Genomic DNA, 16,554 nt, shown 5'->3' with positions numbered 1-16,554 from the left:
TGGCACCGTCATCTCAGTGGAGGGCCACTAAAGTTTTCAAGACGAATATAAAAAAAAAATCACAAATATTTCTGAAAACGGGGTCTATTTTCAAATATTGTACGATAATTAGGGCTGTCAAACGATTAAAATTTGTAATCCTTAAATGTCCTGAGTTAATCACATAGTATTTTTCTTTTTTGCTTGAAATACCAGCAAGATGAATGGAAAGCATAAGAAACATCCAGATCTGGACGTTTCTTATGCTTTCCATGCTTTCCAAATACCATTTTCATGGTATTTGGTATTATCAGCTGTCAGAGAGAGAGAACAGCCTCGTTTGGTGACAAGAAGAACAAGTTCTCTAGTGTAGGAACATGAGGAGAAAAAACATATGCAAGTTTTCTGCATCATAAGACCCCCCCCCCCACACACACACACACACACCACCCCCCTCCACCCCTCCCTCCCTCACCAGGCTGAATGAACGGGAGATTGGGGGAAAAAAAAAAACTCGCTAGTCGAAGCGGCAGCTCTACGTCGCGCACAACCACAACCACGGCAGCAACAGCAACATGTTGCAGTGGATTATCACTGTTTGTGTATGAGACACCGGGACCACGGAGCAGAGCGACTCCTCACAGTACAAATACGACCGTCGGTGTGACGTGCAGAGCGCAGCAGGACGACTCCTCAGTCCATGAGTTTCATGTCTCAGACCGGATCATGTGAATCCAGCTGCAGAAATATCCGGGGGACGGGAGCGTCGCGCTAACCGTAGTAACTCACACACACAGACACGCACACACAGCCTACCTGTGATCACGTCTGGAGAAGCAGCTTCTCTGTTTCCCCCAACAATGAGCGCCCGAGGTTAGCGCATTAATTGCGTATTAAAAAAAATAGGGCCGTTAAAAGCATTTTGCATTAAGGCATTAACTTTGACAGCCTTTCCTACTTTTCACGTCAAGACGCGGGCCAGATGTAGGGGGGCCGCGGGCCGGATGTGGCCCCCGGGCCGGGAGTTTGAGACCCCTGGTTTAAAGCATCAGCGACACATGGGCACATAGCTGGCAAATAATTTTATGTTTAACAGGGTAGGGCCTCATATGAAATATTGAAACGGGCCCCCAGATGTCTAAGGCCGCCACTGGATATGTGCAATACTGTTATGTATTTGCTGCTGTTGGTATGGGTGAGGTTGTATTGTTTGTTGTCATTGTGGCCATCAAGGCATTTATGGTGCAGCTACAGAGTCCAAGACAAATTTCCCTGAGCGTGACATTAAAGTTTATCGCATTGTATCGTAATCTACAAGCCACCGACTCTCCATGATTATACTAGAGTTATTTTTAGGTTATCACTATTATTGCCAGGTGGAAGCAGATGGCTGGTCTACTCTGGTTCTGGTTCTGCTCTAGGTTTCCTCACTTAAAAAGCAAGAAAGAATGGAATGAAAAAACGTTTCTCTATTGTTGGAACATGCTCAGTAAATACCTTGATCTGACTTTGCCACTGGATTTGGTTTGCATAAACCCTTTGTAAATTGGTTATAACATGTCAAACCTTTGTTTTTTAGGGACTGGATGTACAACATGCTGTCTGAAATGTAGCATGGTGGTGCACTGAACTTGTCACAGATGAGACAAGGGGACATACTGTACAGCTCTATTTTTATCACCAGCACCATTACCACATGTTGTCATTTTATCACACAAATATCTCCACTGTAAATCAGTCACAGCGTAGGATACCATTCCATCTCCTTATTAAGTTTCTGGTTCTCGTCCCCCCCCCCCACACACACACACACCCCAAGCCACAGGATTTAAACCCAGAACCTTCTTGCTGGGAGGTTGGAGGACTAACCACCGCACAACCGTATAGAATTGGTGAACAGTGAACAGTCTCATATTAACAATGAACCAACACATGTCATGGCAAAGTGGCCAATCAGGAGATGCAGCAGAAAACTTGATAAAAATAGTAGTCAAAAATCACTTAAGTGTGTCAGTCTATACAACCCGGGGCTACAAGCCAAAATGTGACATGCATTTGCAGAGGAGAGGATGTCAGGAAGCAGCTGAGAAGGTCAGGTTAAAAAAAGAGGGCAGTGGAGGACGACGTGACCTCATTTAATACATGTCCCAGACATGTTCTCACGGATCATACACAACTGGTGGGCTACAGTAAAGAGAGGCAACGGTGAGGGTGTGACTGTGGTCGAATATCAAATGGTCACCTGAGAAAGTAAAAATGTTGAGTCAAATATAATGTGTTTAGTGATAGTCGTATATATTAATCCTCTGTGTGCAGCAAAACCTCTTCATTAAATGATTTTCTATGCCCAGTAGCTACTAAATCTCCTGCTGACCCAGAAATGAGCCATGAGGAGGCCAGAACTACAGAGCACATGTGGAAAATGGATTCTATCCAAATGTTCTGGAGCTTATGATGTTAGGAGAGATACAAGCGTTAGGCATTACTTTACCTTGTAGATTCAAACGAAGCCTGACTGGTAAATCAAAAATAATATTGATGCAGTCTCATTAATATTTATGTGATTAAATCAGTTTTATTTGTATAGCAAATTCCACATACATAAACTCAGTGCATCCCATATTAAAGGGATAGTTCACCCAAAATTCAAATTTCACTCATTATCTACTCACCCTCATGTCGACTAAGAGTGAGAATTTTCAGAGTCCTCCGTGCCTTCTCTGAGTTACGGGGGGGGTCTGCGCAGCAGTATTTGTCCATATAATGGTTCGATGGATACCAACTTTCTTCGTCCAAAAAGACACACCAAAAAACATCCAAATACCTCCATACTGCTCGTCTGTAATGTCCCTCTTGTATTGAAGCCCGACATGAGAAATTGTTCTGAAAAAAAGTCTATATTTTAAGCTTGTTTGTAGTGGAAGCTCCCAGTGTCTCAGTTCACTGCTCTTCCTGTGTCAGTGCAAATCACGCCGGCGGAACAATTTCTCATGTTGGGGCTTCAATACAAGAGGGACATTACAGACGAGCAGTATGGAGGTATTTGGATGTTTTTTGGTGTGTCTTTTTGGACGAAGAAAGTTGGTATCCATTGACAACCATTATATGGACAAATACTGCTGCGCGGACCCCCCGTAACTCAGAGAAGGCACGGAGGACTCTGAAAATTCTCACAGCTCTTAGTCGACATGAGGGTGAGTAGATAATGAGTGAAATTTGAATTTTGGGTGAACTATCCCTTTAACCAGAGGTGGAACTGAGCATGATCAGATCTCATTCTGTCACTCAGTGATGCCTCCCATGTGATTGGATTGGTTTTTAAGTCTCTGTTGACACTGTTAGTCACTTCATAAAAACTGAACTCACTTTATTTATCCAATTTTCCCAAGCTGTAAATCAGCTCCAGCGCACTGCGTGTGAGAGACAGACAGACAGCCAGAGAGAGAGAGAGAGAGGGGGGGGGGGGTTATATTTTTAGCTGAGACACCCGCCCACCCCTCAACCCCACCTTCCAGCCCTCTGAATATCTATCAGCATGTTAATGACTCCCAGAGCTGCAGTTTGTGGGAGTGAAGCTGTCCACAGGGTTTACACACAGAGGATCTGCGGTGTAAGGTACATCACCTCTGCCCCTGCAGTGTGATTATTGGCATCATCTAAAAATCTGAGGCAATTGTGAATGGAAAAATAATTCTAATAAGAGTTTTCCTTTGTCTTTGTATGTGAAGAAACAATGTCTAGTGAGAAGGGCCCTGAGGTGGTTGGCTGCGATGCCTCCATCATGATGAACGTCTGGGAGATCCGGCTGCGAGAGCACCATCAGAAATTGCAGCTGGAGCACGAACGACTGGAGAAGAGTGCTTTGCCCACGTAAGGATTGAAACTGTTTGTCTTTCTGTGGGAAGTTTGTCTTAAGTCTTAAAAAGAAATACTTGTAAAATCTAGAGTTCCACTGAAATGTGACTGATTTTGCTTTATTGGATACTGGGTGTCACCAAGACATCCCAGCTAATGCATTTATACCTGAATCTACATATTTGAATTTATTCCATATATTTTGAAAAGATCTTTGGCAGGTTATAGCCTCCCTGTGTACCCTAAAAAATAAATGGGTAACACTTTATTTGACGCCTATCTCTATAATGCATTATAACCATCCTTATAGAGTTATAATGCAGTTATAGCACTGTATAACTATAGTTATAAACACTCATAAATGATCATAATGCTTTATAACATTAATCATAACACACTATAAAGCATTTTATCATGACTTATAAGGTTAGGTATTATAATTGTTAGTAACTCGCCGACAACGCCCACATCGATAATGCATTATAAATATAGTTATAATGTGTTATAATTGGCTTGTAAACATGTATAACTATCATTATAAACACTCCTAAATTATCATAAGGCTTTATAAGAATAAGCACAACACATTATTGAGCATTATTACTCTATTATAATACTTGACCTTATAAATGCTCTGTGATGTGTTATGCTTATAAAGCCTTATGATAATTTAGGAGTGATTTATAAGCCAATTATAACATTATCGGCATTATCAATGTGGGCATTGTCAACGAGTTACTAACAATTATAATGTATTATAATACCTGACCTGACCTGTTTATAACTATAGTTATACAGAGCTATAACTGCATTATAACTCATTATAAGTAGCGATAGGCGTCAAATAAAATGTTACCAATAAATGTATAAACAAATCACAGAGTCACTCCTAACCACCTGCTTCTTGGGGGAAAACTAACAAAAAAAAGAGAGGGAAGTTTTTATACCTGTAACAAGGGCAGCGTCAAGGAGATTAAGCTGTTAAGCCTTTGCTGAAAGTTTTTATGATGTGCCCTGCATTATAGTGACAGGTGGTCAGTTAATTGGCCTCTCAGTTTCATTAGAAACCAAAACCATCATTGAGGGATGCCTAGCTGTTGTATTTAAAGAATGGACTCACAGCAAAACTAACAGGCATGTTACGTAAAGAAAAAGTTAAAGTTTACTGATCAAAAAAGACAAGCAAGCATTGCACAGCAGACTAAAGCAGGCACAAGTCCAACAAGTCACAAGGAAGAGGACAGAAATCTCAAAAGTACGAAGGAAGCCAAATTGAAGCAGAATAACAGAAGAAAGCTGGAATGTTACTAAGGGCAGACATGTAGTATATGGTATGATGGTGAGTTTACGGAAACAGGTTGTAACTGTTTTGGGGTTTCTTTTGCCTAAGATTTCGATGTTCAAAGAGGTGAAAATTAAGGTGTCGAAGGAAAGGAAAGAAATTGGATCTATCCAAAGACTAAAGGTTAGGAGGGTAATCCAGAAACCAAAGCTCAAACCGTGGCAACATGTACTAAAAATGAATTATATGTGAAGACCTTTTGGGCAGCATTGGCAGCTGAACACATTTAGTGAGAGGAGTAATAAATACCTGAACAAACTGACACGAATATTTTGCAGCTGAACACTGAGGGAGGGCAGGATGGGGATAGAATTACTGTACATGAGACAGCAAATACAAAGTCTCATGACATTCTGTTCATATACTGTACCAATCAGTTCAACAGCATCAGCAGCACATAGTCATTTCATGTGTAAAACACACGCTGATAGACCATCTAATTCAACAGGAATTAAAGCAGAAGTAAGCAATATTTTTGTGTTAATATAACTCTTAAATAGTTATATCTTCCGACAGCAATCACTTACATAGAGTGTTTGGACCGAAACACGGGTCTCTCAGTCCCTCTGCTCTGCTCTGAGCCGAAGAGAAAACATTTCTTGTATCCTACAATTTGTATCCAATGAGGAGAGAGAACGGCATGAAGGGCTGTGTGTGCAGCCAAGGGATGCGTGTGAATGTGGTGACGTAGGGACGAGGACCAATAGATCCATGACGAGGGCGGGGGCTGCTAACTCCATCGGCTGACAAGAAGTTATGGTGCGTTCAGGGCAGCCCGTAACTCGTGTTTTTCTGACCTGTGAAGTCGTACCAGTTCGATCTGGTGCGAGTTCACGGGTCGGAAGTTACGAGTGGCCGTTATAGTGACTTTCACAGGCAACAGGTCGGAGAAACGCGAGTTGCGGGTTGCCTGGAACGCTACAAAGTCGTAAGTCGTGACTTGAAGCCGTAACTTGCGGTTTCAAAAGCCTGCCTGGAACGCAGCATTAGCCAAAACGACCGGATCGCTTACTTCTGCTTTAATAGGTTCTGAAAATATCCCTAAAGACCTGTCAATTCCCAGGTTACCTATGTGTACACAGCCTCTATGAAAAACAGAAGCTCTTTGTGGTTGTGAAATTTTTAAACATCTTGCAGCCTAAGAGGTCTGCTTCTTTTACAATTCACTGAAGCCCATGTTGGCATGTGAAAAAGTAATTCACAGCTGTGACGAGAAAAGAAACTCACATTCATTCCTCTCCGAGCTCTGTAGTGAGAAAGGGAGGAGGGTCTGTCTAAATGGGACGTTTGATTTTGTTCACATACATTGAAATTATCTTGTGAAAACCCTGGATTCAAGAGTGCAACTACCCTGTACCCTGTAATTTTAAATTCTAAATATAAACAGCACAGGGATACTGTATATACCCTTATACATACTGGTGTACATCTCTGAACTTGATCCATTGATATAAATACATCAAACATGCTGAATGGCAGCAGCAACCTGCATATATATTACTGTACTGTACAGTGCAAAGTATGAGAGTGTGACCAACTTTAGCTCTTGAAAGCATTGTCTGATACCTTTCCCTGTTGGAAACAGTGGTATTAGACGCAAGTCCATCATTTTGGACCCCGATTCCTAACATAGACTTACTGCAATATTGATGTGATACTTTAAAAAGATGTGACAATCAAGGAGAAACAGATGTCATAAGTCACCATGAAAAATCCACACATGCCTTGGAAGTTAATGTTAGATTGTGGAGATTAGCTGCATTGTCTTTGGACATTTTGTTCCTGTATCTTATATATTTTGTCTTTTTTCTTATATTTATTTCCATAGCATTAACAAGGACTGGGCAAATCGTTCTACTGCAAAAATGGGAAACTACAAAAGGGTGGAAAGAAAGGCTAAACCAGCTGAGACTCACACAGACAATGACAATGTCTGGAAGAGTAAACGCCCCCAGGCTCCTCCTACGCTTCCTCGTGGTGCAGGTCCAGGTCCACATGGCCGACCAGGAGCCCAGAGTGGAGGATTCTCCCCTCAAGCTTCAAACAAAAAAGAGGGGCAGCACAATAATTATAATAACAGGTTACAGTTACTCATGTTCCTCACCCAAACTCAACCTTCAGCTATGGTGTGGGGGAAGTCATGGAAGTACAGCAAATCGTTGCCATCACCAGCAGAGGGCACAGCCATATCAGACTGGGGCCAGTGCTGGATGTTTGCTACACAGCAACCTTACTGTGAAGCAGGTAAACCTTGGGCAAATGGGCCCAACATGATCAACCCATGCAGTCTTCATCTCTGGAAGAGACCTGACCGCAATGTGGAAGACTCACAAGAACTAAACCTAGGTCTATCCACTGAGGAGTGGCATATGTCCTGGAGAAAACCTAGCAACAATAACAATAAGAAGGAGGGTACATCATCCATGAATGGGGAGAATACTGGATGCTTCACCTTATTGATGGAGACACAGCGACTCAATGAAGCCTTGTGTTCATCCGAGTGGAGTGAGTCATGGAGATGCACCAAACATGCAAGTGAGCAGGAGCATGGTGGTTTGATGGATGAGTCTGTTGATAAGCAAGATAAGCTTAAGGAGATGAGCTCCAAGTGGGAAGAATGTTGGAGGTTTGTCAACCATCATGGGTGCTCCCAGGTTCCTCAATTCCAAGGATCTGAGAACCCAGAGTGTGCTAACTGGACAGCAGCTATGATGATCTTTAACAAGCATTGGAATTCTGATCCCTCCTTGAAGTCACATCCAGATAATGCCTATAATGATTTCTCAGAGTGGGATAAGTCATGGCAGGTGACCAAAAACATGTCAAAACCATGTGAAGAAATAGAAAAGGTCCTAAAGGCCTTGCCACCAAAGATGGAGATGGAGGCTGAGAAGCTGGAAGTGAAACCAAAGGGGCAATGTTCACCATCAAATGAAGCAGACCTCTTATATGAGAAACTGAAACATGATGTAATATATTGGCCAAAGAAAGAATCCAATCAATATAAGCTGCCTCTTCTTAAACAAGTGGAAAATAACTTGTTCTCCTCAGAATGGAGCGACTCCTGGAAGACACTGAAAAACAGACTGAGGATGGAAAGAAGAAGAGTGAGGCCTTTCAGAATGTCAGAAAACAGAGGAGACATGAAGTCCACAAACACAGAGTGGAAAGACTCATGGAAATTCACCTGTCTGTCTCGACTTCAGGAACCTGAACTTTGGCAGCAGGATTGGGTCCCCACACCCCAACCCCGAGTAGATCGGGCAAGGGACCAAAACTACTTTGGGGAATTTTCAAAGAATGTGGAGGAGAGTTGGGAAAAATCATGGAGGTTCTCTAGGGGCCAGCACCGATCAGAAACCAGCCAAGGAGGGTCAAGTACCGTTTGCCACCATTCTGATGATTCATTAGTTCAGAAGAAGTGTGTTAGATCAGTTGCTGACTGGCAGGCAGCCTGGATGGTCTCAGAAAGTCAGTTCCACCATGATAAACCCTCACTGATGCAGTGGAGGGAGGCATGGAAGTGGTCAGTCTTCCACACAGAGAAATGGTTTGAGAAGATGATTCAAGACAACAGGATGGAACATGGTATGGAGATCCAAACCCTAAAAGAGAAGATCTATTTGCAGACAGCCAAAGCTAAAATGATCCAGTCATTTGTCAATCAGATGGTCACGGAAAGACACCCTGAGGAAAATTGGAGGGATTCATGGAAAGCTGGGTCACTTCTGAACCATCAAACAAATCATTATGAATCTCATGGGAAGAAAATCAACAGCACTAACCAACAGCTGCATCCCATTGCCAGTGAGCATGGATCTAAGTGGGGAAGGTCATTCAGACTTGCCAACCCCATGCCCCATGTGGAACAACCTTGGGTGGAGTCCACTCCTAACCCATGCCACTATACAGTTATGTGGTCAAGAGAAAGCAACATACACAACAGAATCAACACCAGCTTCAGCAACAATCCTGCAATCCTCAGACTTTGGGGAAACTCCCATCAGTTCCTGCAGGATGGCGGTGTAAAGAGCAAGGGCATGGGTAGTACTAAGGCACCTGTTGACCCTATGGTGATTACAACAAAGACCAAAATTAAGAGAAATTTGTATGGCAACATTAACACGGATAAACAGTCAGGGAGGAAGTGGGCAGGATGCCACCTTTTGGGTAAAACCCAACCTCGTCCAAAGAGAGGATCTCCTTCGGGAAAGAAGCTTATGCTGGTGGAGGATGAAACCAAAGCCAAGTTCTTTGAAGAGTGGGCAGAATCTTGGAAGTTGTTGATTCAGCCTGGTAGTCTGAAAAAGACACCCATGAAGTCACTTGCAGGTTGGGCCGAATCATGGAAGTTTCTCCTTCCACCATACCAACCAATGAATGTCTCAAAAGCCAAATAAAAAGCATCCCCGGCAGATCAGGTTTAACATTTCATCGTATCTGATAATAACTGGTACTGGTGTTATTCAACATCGGATGAGCTCTTTATTAACATAATGCATTAATAAATTCACTATAAATTCAAGGGTTCAGAGTCTTTACCAAATTTAAAAAATACTACATATTTGTTTTTATATATGAGCTATATCTTTACTTGTGGATATTCACTTTTTAAAAAAAAATCTTAATTTAAATTAAAACATAGATGTTACACTTGATTATGAAGAGGAGGAGAATGTGCAGGAGGAATGGACTTTTAATGTAATGTATACTGAGTGACGCTCAGAGAGCAGTGATGAAGACTAGACTATCGTAGATGTACGGGACTCAACAACCACACAGAACACAACAAGAGAGTAGGCAATGAACAAAGAGAAAAGGAAGGAATGCAATTTGAGGAAAAAAACAATGTAAGTTGCCTCACACCGTGTGAACACCATACACCATATATGTATTTCAAAGAGTTTGTCAATGAAATGTTACACAAAAGTGGACCATAAATTTGATCACAGGCAACACACCATGAAACCCCTGTTCCACTCCCTACTACTGCAACCTCAAGAACAGAGTAAGGATTTTAACCCCACTGAGTCCAGGGGATACTGTACTCACAAAGTTCGACAGACAAAAAACAATGGACAATGCCAACTGTTGTTCACTATCACAGCTCCACTCCCAAGGTGAACAATACAGGAGGACCCGTGGACATCTATGGTCACAACCAAGACATCTGGTTCCATCAGTAAGGTTCTCGACCGGGGCTGTCATGCTGAGGGTGTTAACACTAAAGTGATCCAACTAATGACACATCAGTCTGTCTCACGCAAGGGACTGATATTCACTCGGGCAGAGTATGTAAAAAAGTAGTCAGGTTGTATTAAGGACTGTGAGAGACGTTGATGAAGAAGTACAAGTGAACCTGAAGGAATTGAAATGTGTTTTGTGAGTTGTTGACTCAGTAAATAGATTATTTACATTCTACATGGAGAAAAGTAATTGAGACACAAGTTGGATTCTTTCTGTTTTTGCCCTATAATTGATGAAATCATGAAAATGAAATCTTTACATTGATACTTGAGATGTTAAGTATAATGCATATGAGTTAATAGCTAGACTGTTTTAACTACTTTTTTTTTGGGGGGCTTTTTGCCTTTTTATTGAGAGCACACAGTAGAGGTAGACAGGAAAGGGGGAGGCAGAGAGAGGGGGAATGACATGCAGGAAAGGGCTGCCCGACGCGGGATTCGAACCGGGGCCGCCTGCGGTGAGGACTGGAGCCTTTACATGGGGCAGCATTTCACGGAATGTCCGTGAAACAGTTAAGATGTAATGTATGTGGAGGTTCAGGTGTCATGTCACTGAGACTGTGTTCACCTGATGCTGCAGTAAATGCTATGCACATGAAAAACTCACATGCTCACTCTGTTTGTCACAATGATGAAATAAACAACTACATCAAATTTGAAGCAATGACTTTGTTTAGAACCAACTGCTAATGAACTGCCTGCATAAAGCCTACAAAGTACCCATTGAATATTGCACACTGCCTACTAAATGAACAAGATGGTCATTACCACACTGACCTTTCATACTATTTAATTAGATATAATTGTATGTAATAAGATACAACCCCTTTCTCAGAATACTTTTTGTATGAACCGGCAGCAGTCAACAGCGACAACTTGCATATTCTATAAAGCTGAAAGCTGCTACAGCATTCAACAAAAGAAGTGTAAGTAGGCAATAGGTCACTTTTTAAAGTTCTTTTCCCCAGGCAAGTAAATCTGATGCAAAGAGCAGCTGGTCACTATCCTGTACAGTCATGTCCTAGATCCAGTCATACCATCATACCTAGCCTCAGTGTGTCAGCACAGAGGTGACAGATTAGCAGTGGCAGACATGGGCCAGGACCATGGGCCCAGATGTGGCAAAAAACAATCAAACAAAGTCATACTGACTAATGTGCCCTGCACTGCAACACCCAACATGAATTCAAACATAGGAGAAATTAAGACGTAAAATTGGACAAAGGTTAACCTAAAATCACTCACAATGCTCGCCCTGGCACTGGATTTGGTGTAGATCCTGGTGTAAATATCAGCGTGCGCCAAGTGTCACATGTGATTTACAAAATGTGTGTAAGTGTGCGGTGTTGATAAATCTGACGGCTGAAAACAATCGTAATTTAAATGTCACGCCCCAATATATTCCTGCTTTAGAGGCTTCATCCTGCGACGACATGGAGACACGGAAGATGGCCAAGAAGAGGGACTTTATCAACATTACCACATTCAACAGGGAGAGGGCGGCACCATAAATGATCTGTACATTGTGCAGTAATGTTGATAGTTTTTGTGAGCACAATTGGAGAAAAACGTTAACAGGGAAAAATTGGAGAAACCTCAGGGTGAGCAAAACAGGAGGGTTCCCTCACCCAGGATGGGCAGACGTGCAATAGATGTTGTATACAGACGAGAAAACAGTTATGGTAAATGGTCTGTATTTATGTAGCGCTTTACTATACCTGCAACGATACCCAAAGCGCTTTTACATCATGTAAACACACACATTCACACACCGATGGCGGTAGCTGCCATGCAAGGCGCTAACCACTACGGCAGCAACCGGGACAGAGTGGGATTTGAACCACCAACCCTCCGATCATTGGACAACCCGCTCTACCACCTGCGCCAAAGCTGGGGAACAATAGTCTGGGTGGGGGGGGGGAGAAAGGAAGAGGAGGGGGAAGAAGGGGGGAGAAGAAAAAAGGAGAGAAAAGGGAGAAAAAAAGAGAGGAAAAGGAAAGAAAAAGAAAAGAAGGAGATTTAATTGCATAATCTTTCAACCTCTATTTTTTTAACATTGAAATTCATCACAAATTATTTCATAAACTTTGTAATTATTGATTAGTGTGTTCAGCTGTTAACCAAAAGGTTGGTGGTTCAAGCAGTTCACCCAGGGACGACACAACTTTATGATTTTTCTTACTGTAAAAGAAAATCGGTAGTATTGAATAATTCTGACCAAAGGCATCTTTCCTAACATGAGACCGTCCCTGGTTCGTACTGTAGCTTATTATCAACTGGTAGCAGTGCATATTCAAGACTTTTATGACAACAGAAGTGAATACTATACCGATTTCATTCATACTGTTGTGCTAAAAGTACATTAAGACTGACGTTATACCGATCTCTTACTGATAACGTTAAGCAGTAAGTTACAGTGATAGAGCGGGGGTAGGGGGGTACAGTAGCATTACAGTTAGTCGTTGCTCTTTCGTTTAATAGTAATTTATGCCTTTCATATATCATTAATATCTGCCTAACTAACGTTACCTGGTTGACTTAAGTTACAACACAACAATATTATAAGGAGAGTGTTTACTTTTTACGCCGCCGTTGCTCCGCGGAGGTCGTTTCTGTTATCGTTTTTTTTCTCTCTCTCTTTCTATGAAGCATATTCAACACCGACCAAGCTAACGTGACAGAATACAATGATATAGCGATATATTTACCTTTGTTTTGTGGGGAAAGACTGACGTCCTCTGTCTGAAGAATCTGAGCCGGTGATTTTGAAAATGCCGGGGCCGGCTGAAGTCAGGAGAAGCAGCAGGACGGCGCTGCGCTGTGATTGGTCTCCTTCCAATCTCACATTGGACGTCGGGCATCGTGATTGGCCCAAATCCAATCTCACATTGGACAAGGAGTATCGTGATTGGATGATGAGATTGGAGAATGGACAGCCGATCCTGAGCCAAGTAGCGCCAACTGCCGCCCAGATTTACAACATGGAATAAGGCGGATGTTAAGAGTAAATATACAGTATGCTCAATTCCATCCCTTACTTGGTAAAAGATTGCACCAGGCTGGTTTTGTGCTATTAAACGCTAACACCGTTTAAAGGTTTAGAATAAGGATAAAAGTGAAAAAAGTACTTCAACTTATCCCTGAATTACTCTACGTTACCTTTAATTTAAAGGGACATTGAGTAGGAATTACTCCCATCTAGCGGTGTGGAATCGGGCAGAAGGACGACAGCCTATGTAAACAAGTGGTTCATCGGCATGAGGCAAAATGATACATGCGAGCTCAAGTGTTAAAGTATATCTCTCAAATCACTACTTCCCCTGTACCTCTATGCCCTAAGTTATGTATTTTAGGCATTTATCCAGAGGACTGTTCTTTATCTGGCAAAGAAAGAAAAATGGTTGATCTTTGTTTACTGCAGGCCAAACGCTGTATTGCATTATGTTGGAAGAATGTTAATGGCCCCTCTTTTACCCAATGGTTGAATAACTTAACATCAAGTTTGGCTCTTGAGAAGCTGACCTATATTGTTAGAAAGAGGGCTTCTGAATTTTATGACATTTGGAAGATATTTCTGGAACTGTTGAAAGGTGGAGATGTGGAGGAGGCAATGGGAGAATGAGATAATACAATTATTTAATGTGTTGATAGGAGTGTACGATGTAACCTATATTAAGAATATTATTCTTTCTATGAAGCATATTCAACACCGACCAAGCTAACGTGACAGAATACAATGATATAGCGATATATTTACCTTTGTTTTGTGGGGAAAGACTGACGTCCTCTGTCTGAAGAATCTGAGCCGGTGATTTTGAAAATGCCGGGGCCGGCTGAAGTCAGGAGAAGCAGCAGGACGGCGCTGCGCTGTGATTGGTCTCCTTCCAATCTCACATTGGACGTCGGGCATCGTGATTGGCCCAAATCCAATCTCACATTGGACAAGGAGTATCGTGATTGGATGATGAGATTGGAGAATGGACAGCCAATCCTGAGCCAAGTAGCGCCAACTGCCGCCCAGATTTAAAGCTGGGGAACAATAGTCTGGGTGGGGGGGGGGAGAAAGGAAGAGGAGGGGGAAGAAGGGGGGAGAAGAAAAAAGGAGAGAAAAGGGAGAAAAAAAGAGAGGAAAAGGAAAGAAAAAGAAAAGAAGGAGATTTAATTGCATAATCTTTCAACCTCTATTTTTTTAACATTGAAATTCATCACAAATTATTTCATAAACTTTGTAATTATTGATTAGTGTGTTCAGCTGTTAACCAAAAGGTTGGTGGTTCAAGCAGTTCACCCAGGGACGACACAACTTTATGATTTTTCTTACTGTAAAAGAAAATCGGTAGTATTGAATAATTCTGACCAAAGGCATCTTTCCTAACATGAGACCGTCCCTGGTTCGTACTGTAGCTTATTATCAACTGGTAGCAGTGCATATTCAAGACTTTTATGACAACAGAAGTGAATACTATACAGATTTCATTCATACTGTTGTGCTAAAAGTACATTAAGAACATACTCTGACGTTATACCGATCTCTTACTGATAACGTTAAGCAGTAAGTTACAGTGATAGAGAGGGGGGAGGGGGGGGGGGGGTACAGTAACATTACAGTTAGTCGTTGCTCTTTCGTTTAATAGTAATTCATGTCTTTCATATATCATTAATATCTGCCTAGCTAACGTTACCTCGTTGACTTAACGTTACAACACAACCATATTATAAGGAGTGTTTACTTTTTACGCCGCCGTTGCTCCGCGGAGGTCGTTTCTGTTATCGATTTTTTTTTTTCTCTCTTTCTATGAAGCATATTCAACACCGACCAAGCTAACGTGACAGAAAACAATGATATTAGCGATATATTTACCTTTGTTTTGTGGGGAAAGACTGACGTCCTCTGTCTGAAGAATCTGAGCCGGTGATTTTGAAAATGCCGGGTCAGGAGAAGCAGCAGGACGGAGCCGCGCTGTGATTGGTCTCCTTCCAATCTCACATTGAACGTCGGGCATCGTGATTGGCCCAAATCCAATCTCACATTGAACAAGGAGTATCGTGATTGGATGATGAGATTGGAGAATGGACAGCCGATCCTGAGCCAAGTAGCGCCAACTGCCGCCCAGATTTACAACATGGAATAAGGCGGATGTTAAGAGTAAATATACAGTATGCTCAATTCCATCCCTTACTTGGTAAAAGATTGCACCAGGCTGGTTTTGTGCTATTAAACGCTAACACCGTTTAAAGGTTTAGAATAAGGATAAAAGTGAAAAAAAGTACTTCAACTTATCCCTGAATTACTCTACGTTACCTTTAATTTAAAGGGACATTGAGTAGGAATTACTCCCATCTAGCGGTGTGGAATCGGGCAGAAGGACGACAGCCTATGTAAACAAGTGGTTCATCGGCATGAGGCAAAATGATACATGCGAGCTCAAGTGTTAAAGTATATCTCTCAAATCACTACTTCCCCTGTACCTCTATGCCCTAAGTTATGTATTTTAGGCATTTATCCAGAGGACTGTTCTTTATCTGGCAAAGAAAGAAAAATGGTTGATCTTTGTTTACTGCAGGCCAAACGCTGTATTGCATTATGTTGGAAGAATGTTAATGGCCCCTCTTTTACCCAATGGTTGAATAACTTAACATCAAGTTTGGCTCTTGAGAAGCTGACCTATATTGTTAGAAAGAGGGCTTCTGAATTTTATGACATTTGGAAGATATTTCTGGAAACTGTTGAAAGGTGGAGATGTGGAGGAGGCAATGGAGAATGAGATAATACAATTATTTAATGTGTTGATAGGAGTGTACGATGTAACCTATATTAAGAATATTATTCTTTCTATGAAGCATATTCAACACCGACCAAGCTAACGTGACAGAATACAATGATATAGCGATATATTTACCTTTGTTTTGTGGGGAAAGACTGACGTCCTCTGTCTGAAGAATCTGAGCCGGTGATTTTGAAAATGCCGGGGCCGGCTGAAGTCAGGAGAAGCAGCAGGACGGCGCTGCGCTGTGATTGGTCTCCTTCCAATCTCACATTGGACGTCGGGCATCGTGATTGGCCCAAATCCAATCTCACATTGGACAAGGAGTATCGTGATTGGATGATGAGATTGGAGAATGGACAGCCAA

At 42.0% G+C, this 16,554-nt stretch overlaps 1 protein-coding gene across 1 annotated transcript; it reads left to right on the top strand.

Annotated features, from left to right (window-relative positions):
• Positions 1-3,451: 3,451 nt before the first annotated feature.
• LOC146977761 (uncharacterized) lies at positions 3,452-9,664 on the top strand. Its single transcript, XM_085794199.1, has 3 exons — positions 3,452-3,594; positions 3,708-3,849; positions 7,005-9,664. Exons 2-3 carry the CDS (start codon positions 3,713-3,715, stop codon positions 9,574-9,576), a joined length of 2,709 nt encoding a protein of 902 aa, XP_085650325.1. The 5' UTR covers positions 3,452-3,594; positions 3,708-3,712; the 3' UTR covers positions 9,577-9,664.
• The last annotated feature ends 6,890 nt before the right edge of the window (positions 9,665-16,554 follow it).

Source organism: Trachurus japonicus, chromosome 12 (genome assembly GCF_045865225.1).
Source record: "Trachurus japonicus isolate A0001 chromosome 12, Traja_1.0".
Lineage (NCBI taxonomy): Eukaryota > Metazoa > Chordata > Actinopteri > Carangiformes > Carangidae > Trachurus > Trachurus japonicus.
This window is presented reverse-complemented; position numbering and strand designations above follow the sequence as displayed.

Coding starts and splice junctions, on each gene's coding strand:
- LOC146977761 (XM_085794199.1), top strand. CDS start 3,713: ATGTCTAGTGAGAAGGGCCCTGAGGTGGTTGGCTGCGATGCCTCCATC. Junction 3,850..7,004: donor GAGAAGAGTGCTTTGCCCAC/GTAAGGATTGAA, acceptor TTATTTCCATAG/CATTAACAAGGACTGGGCAA.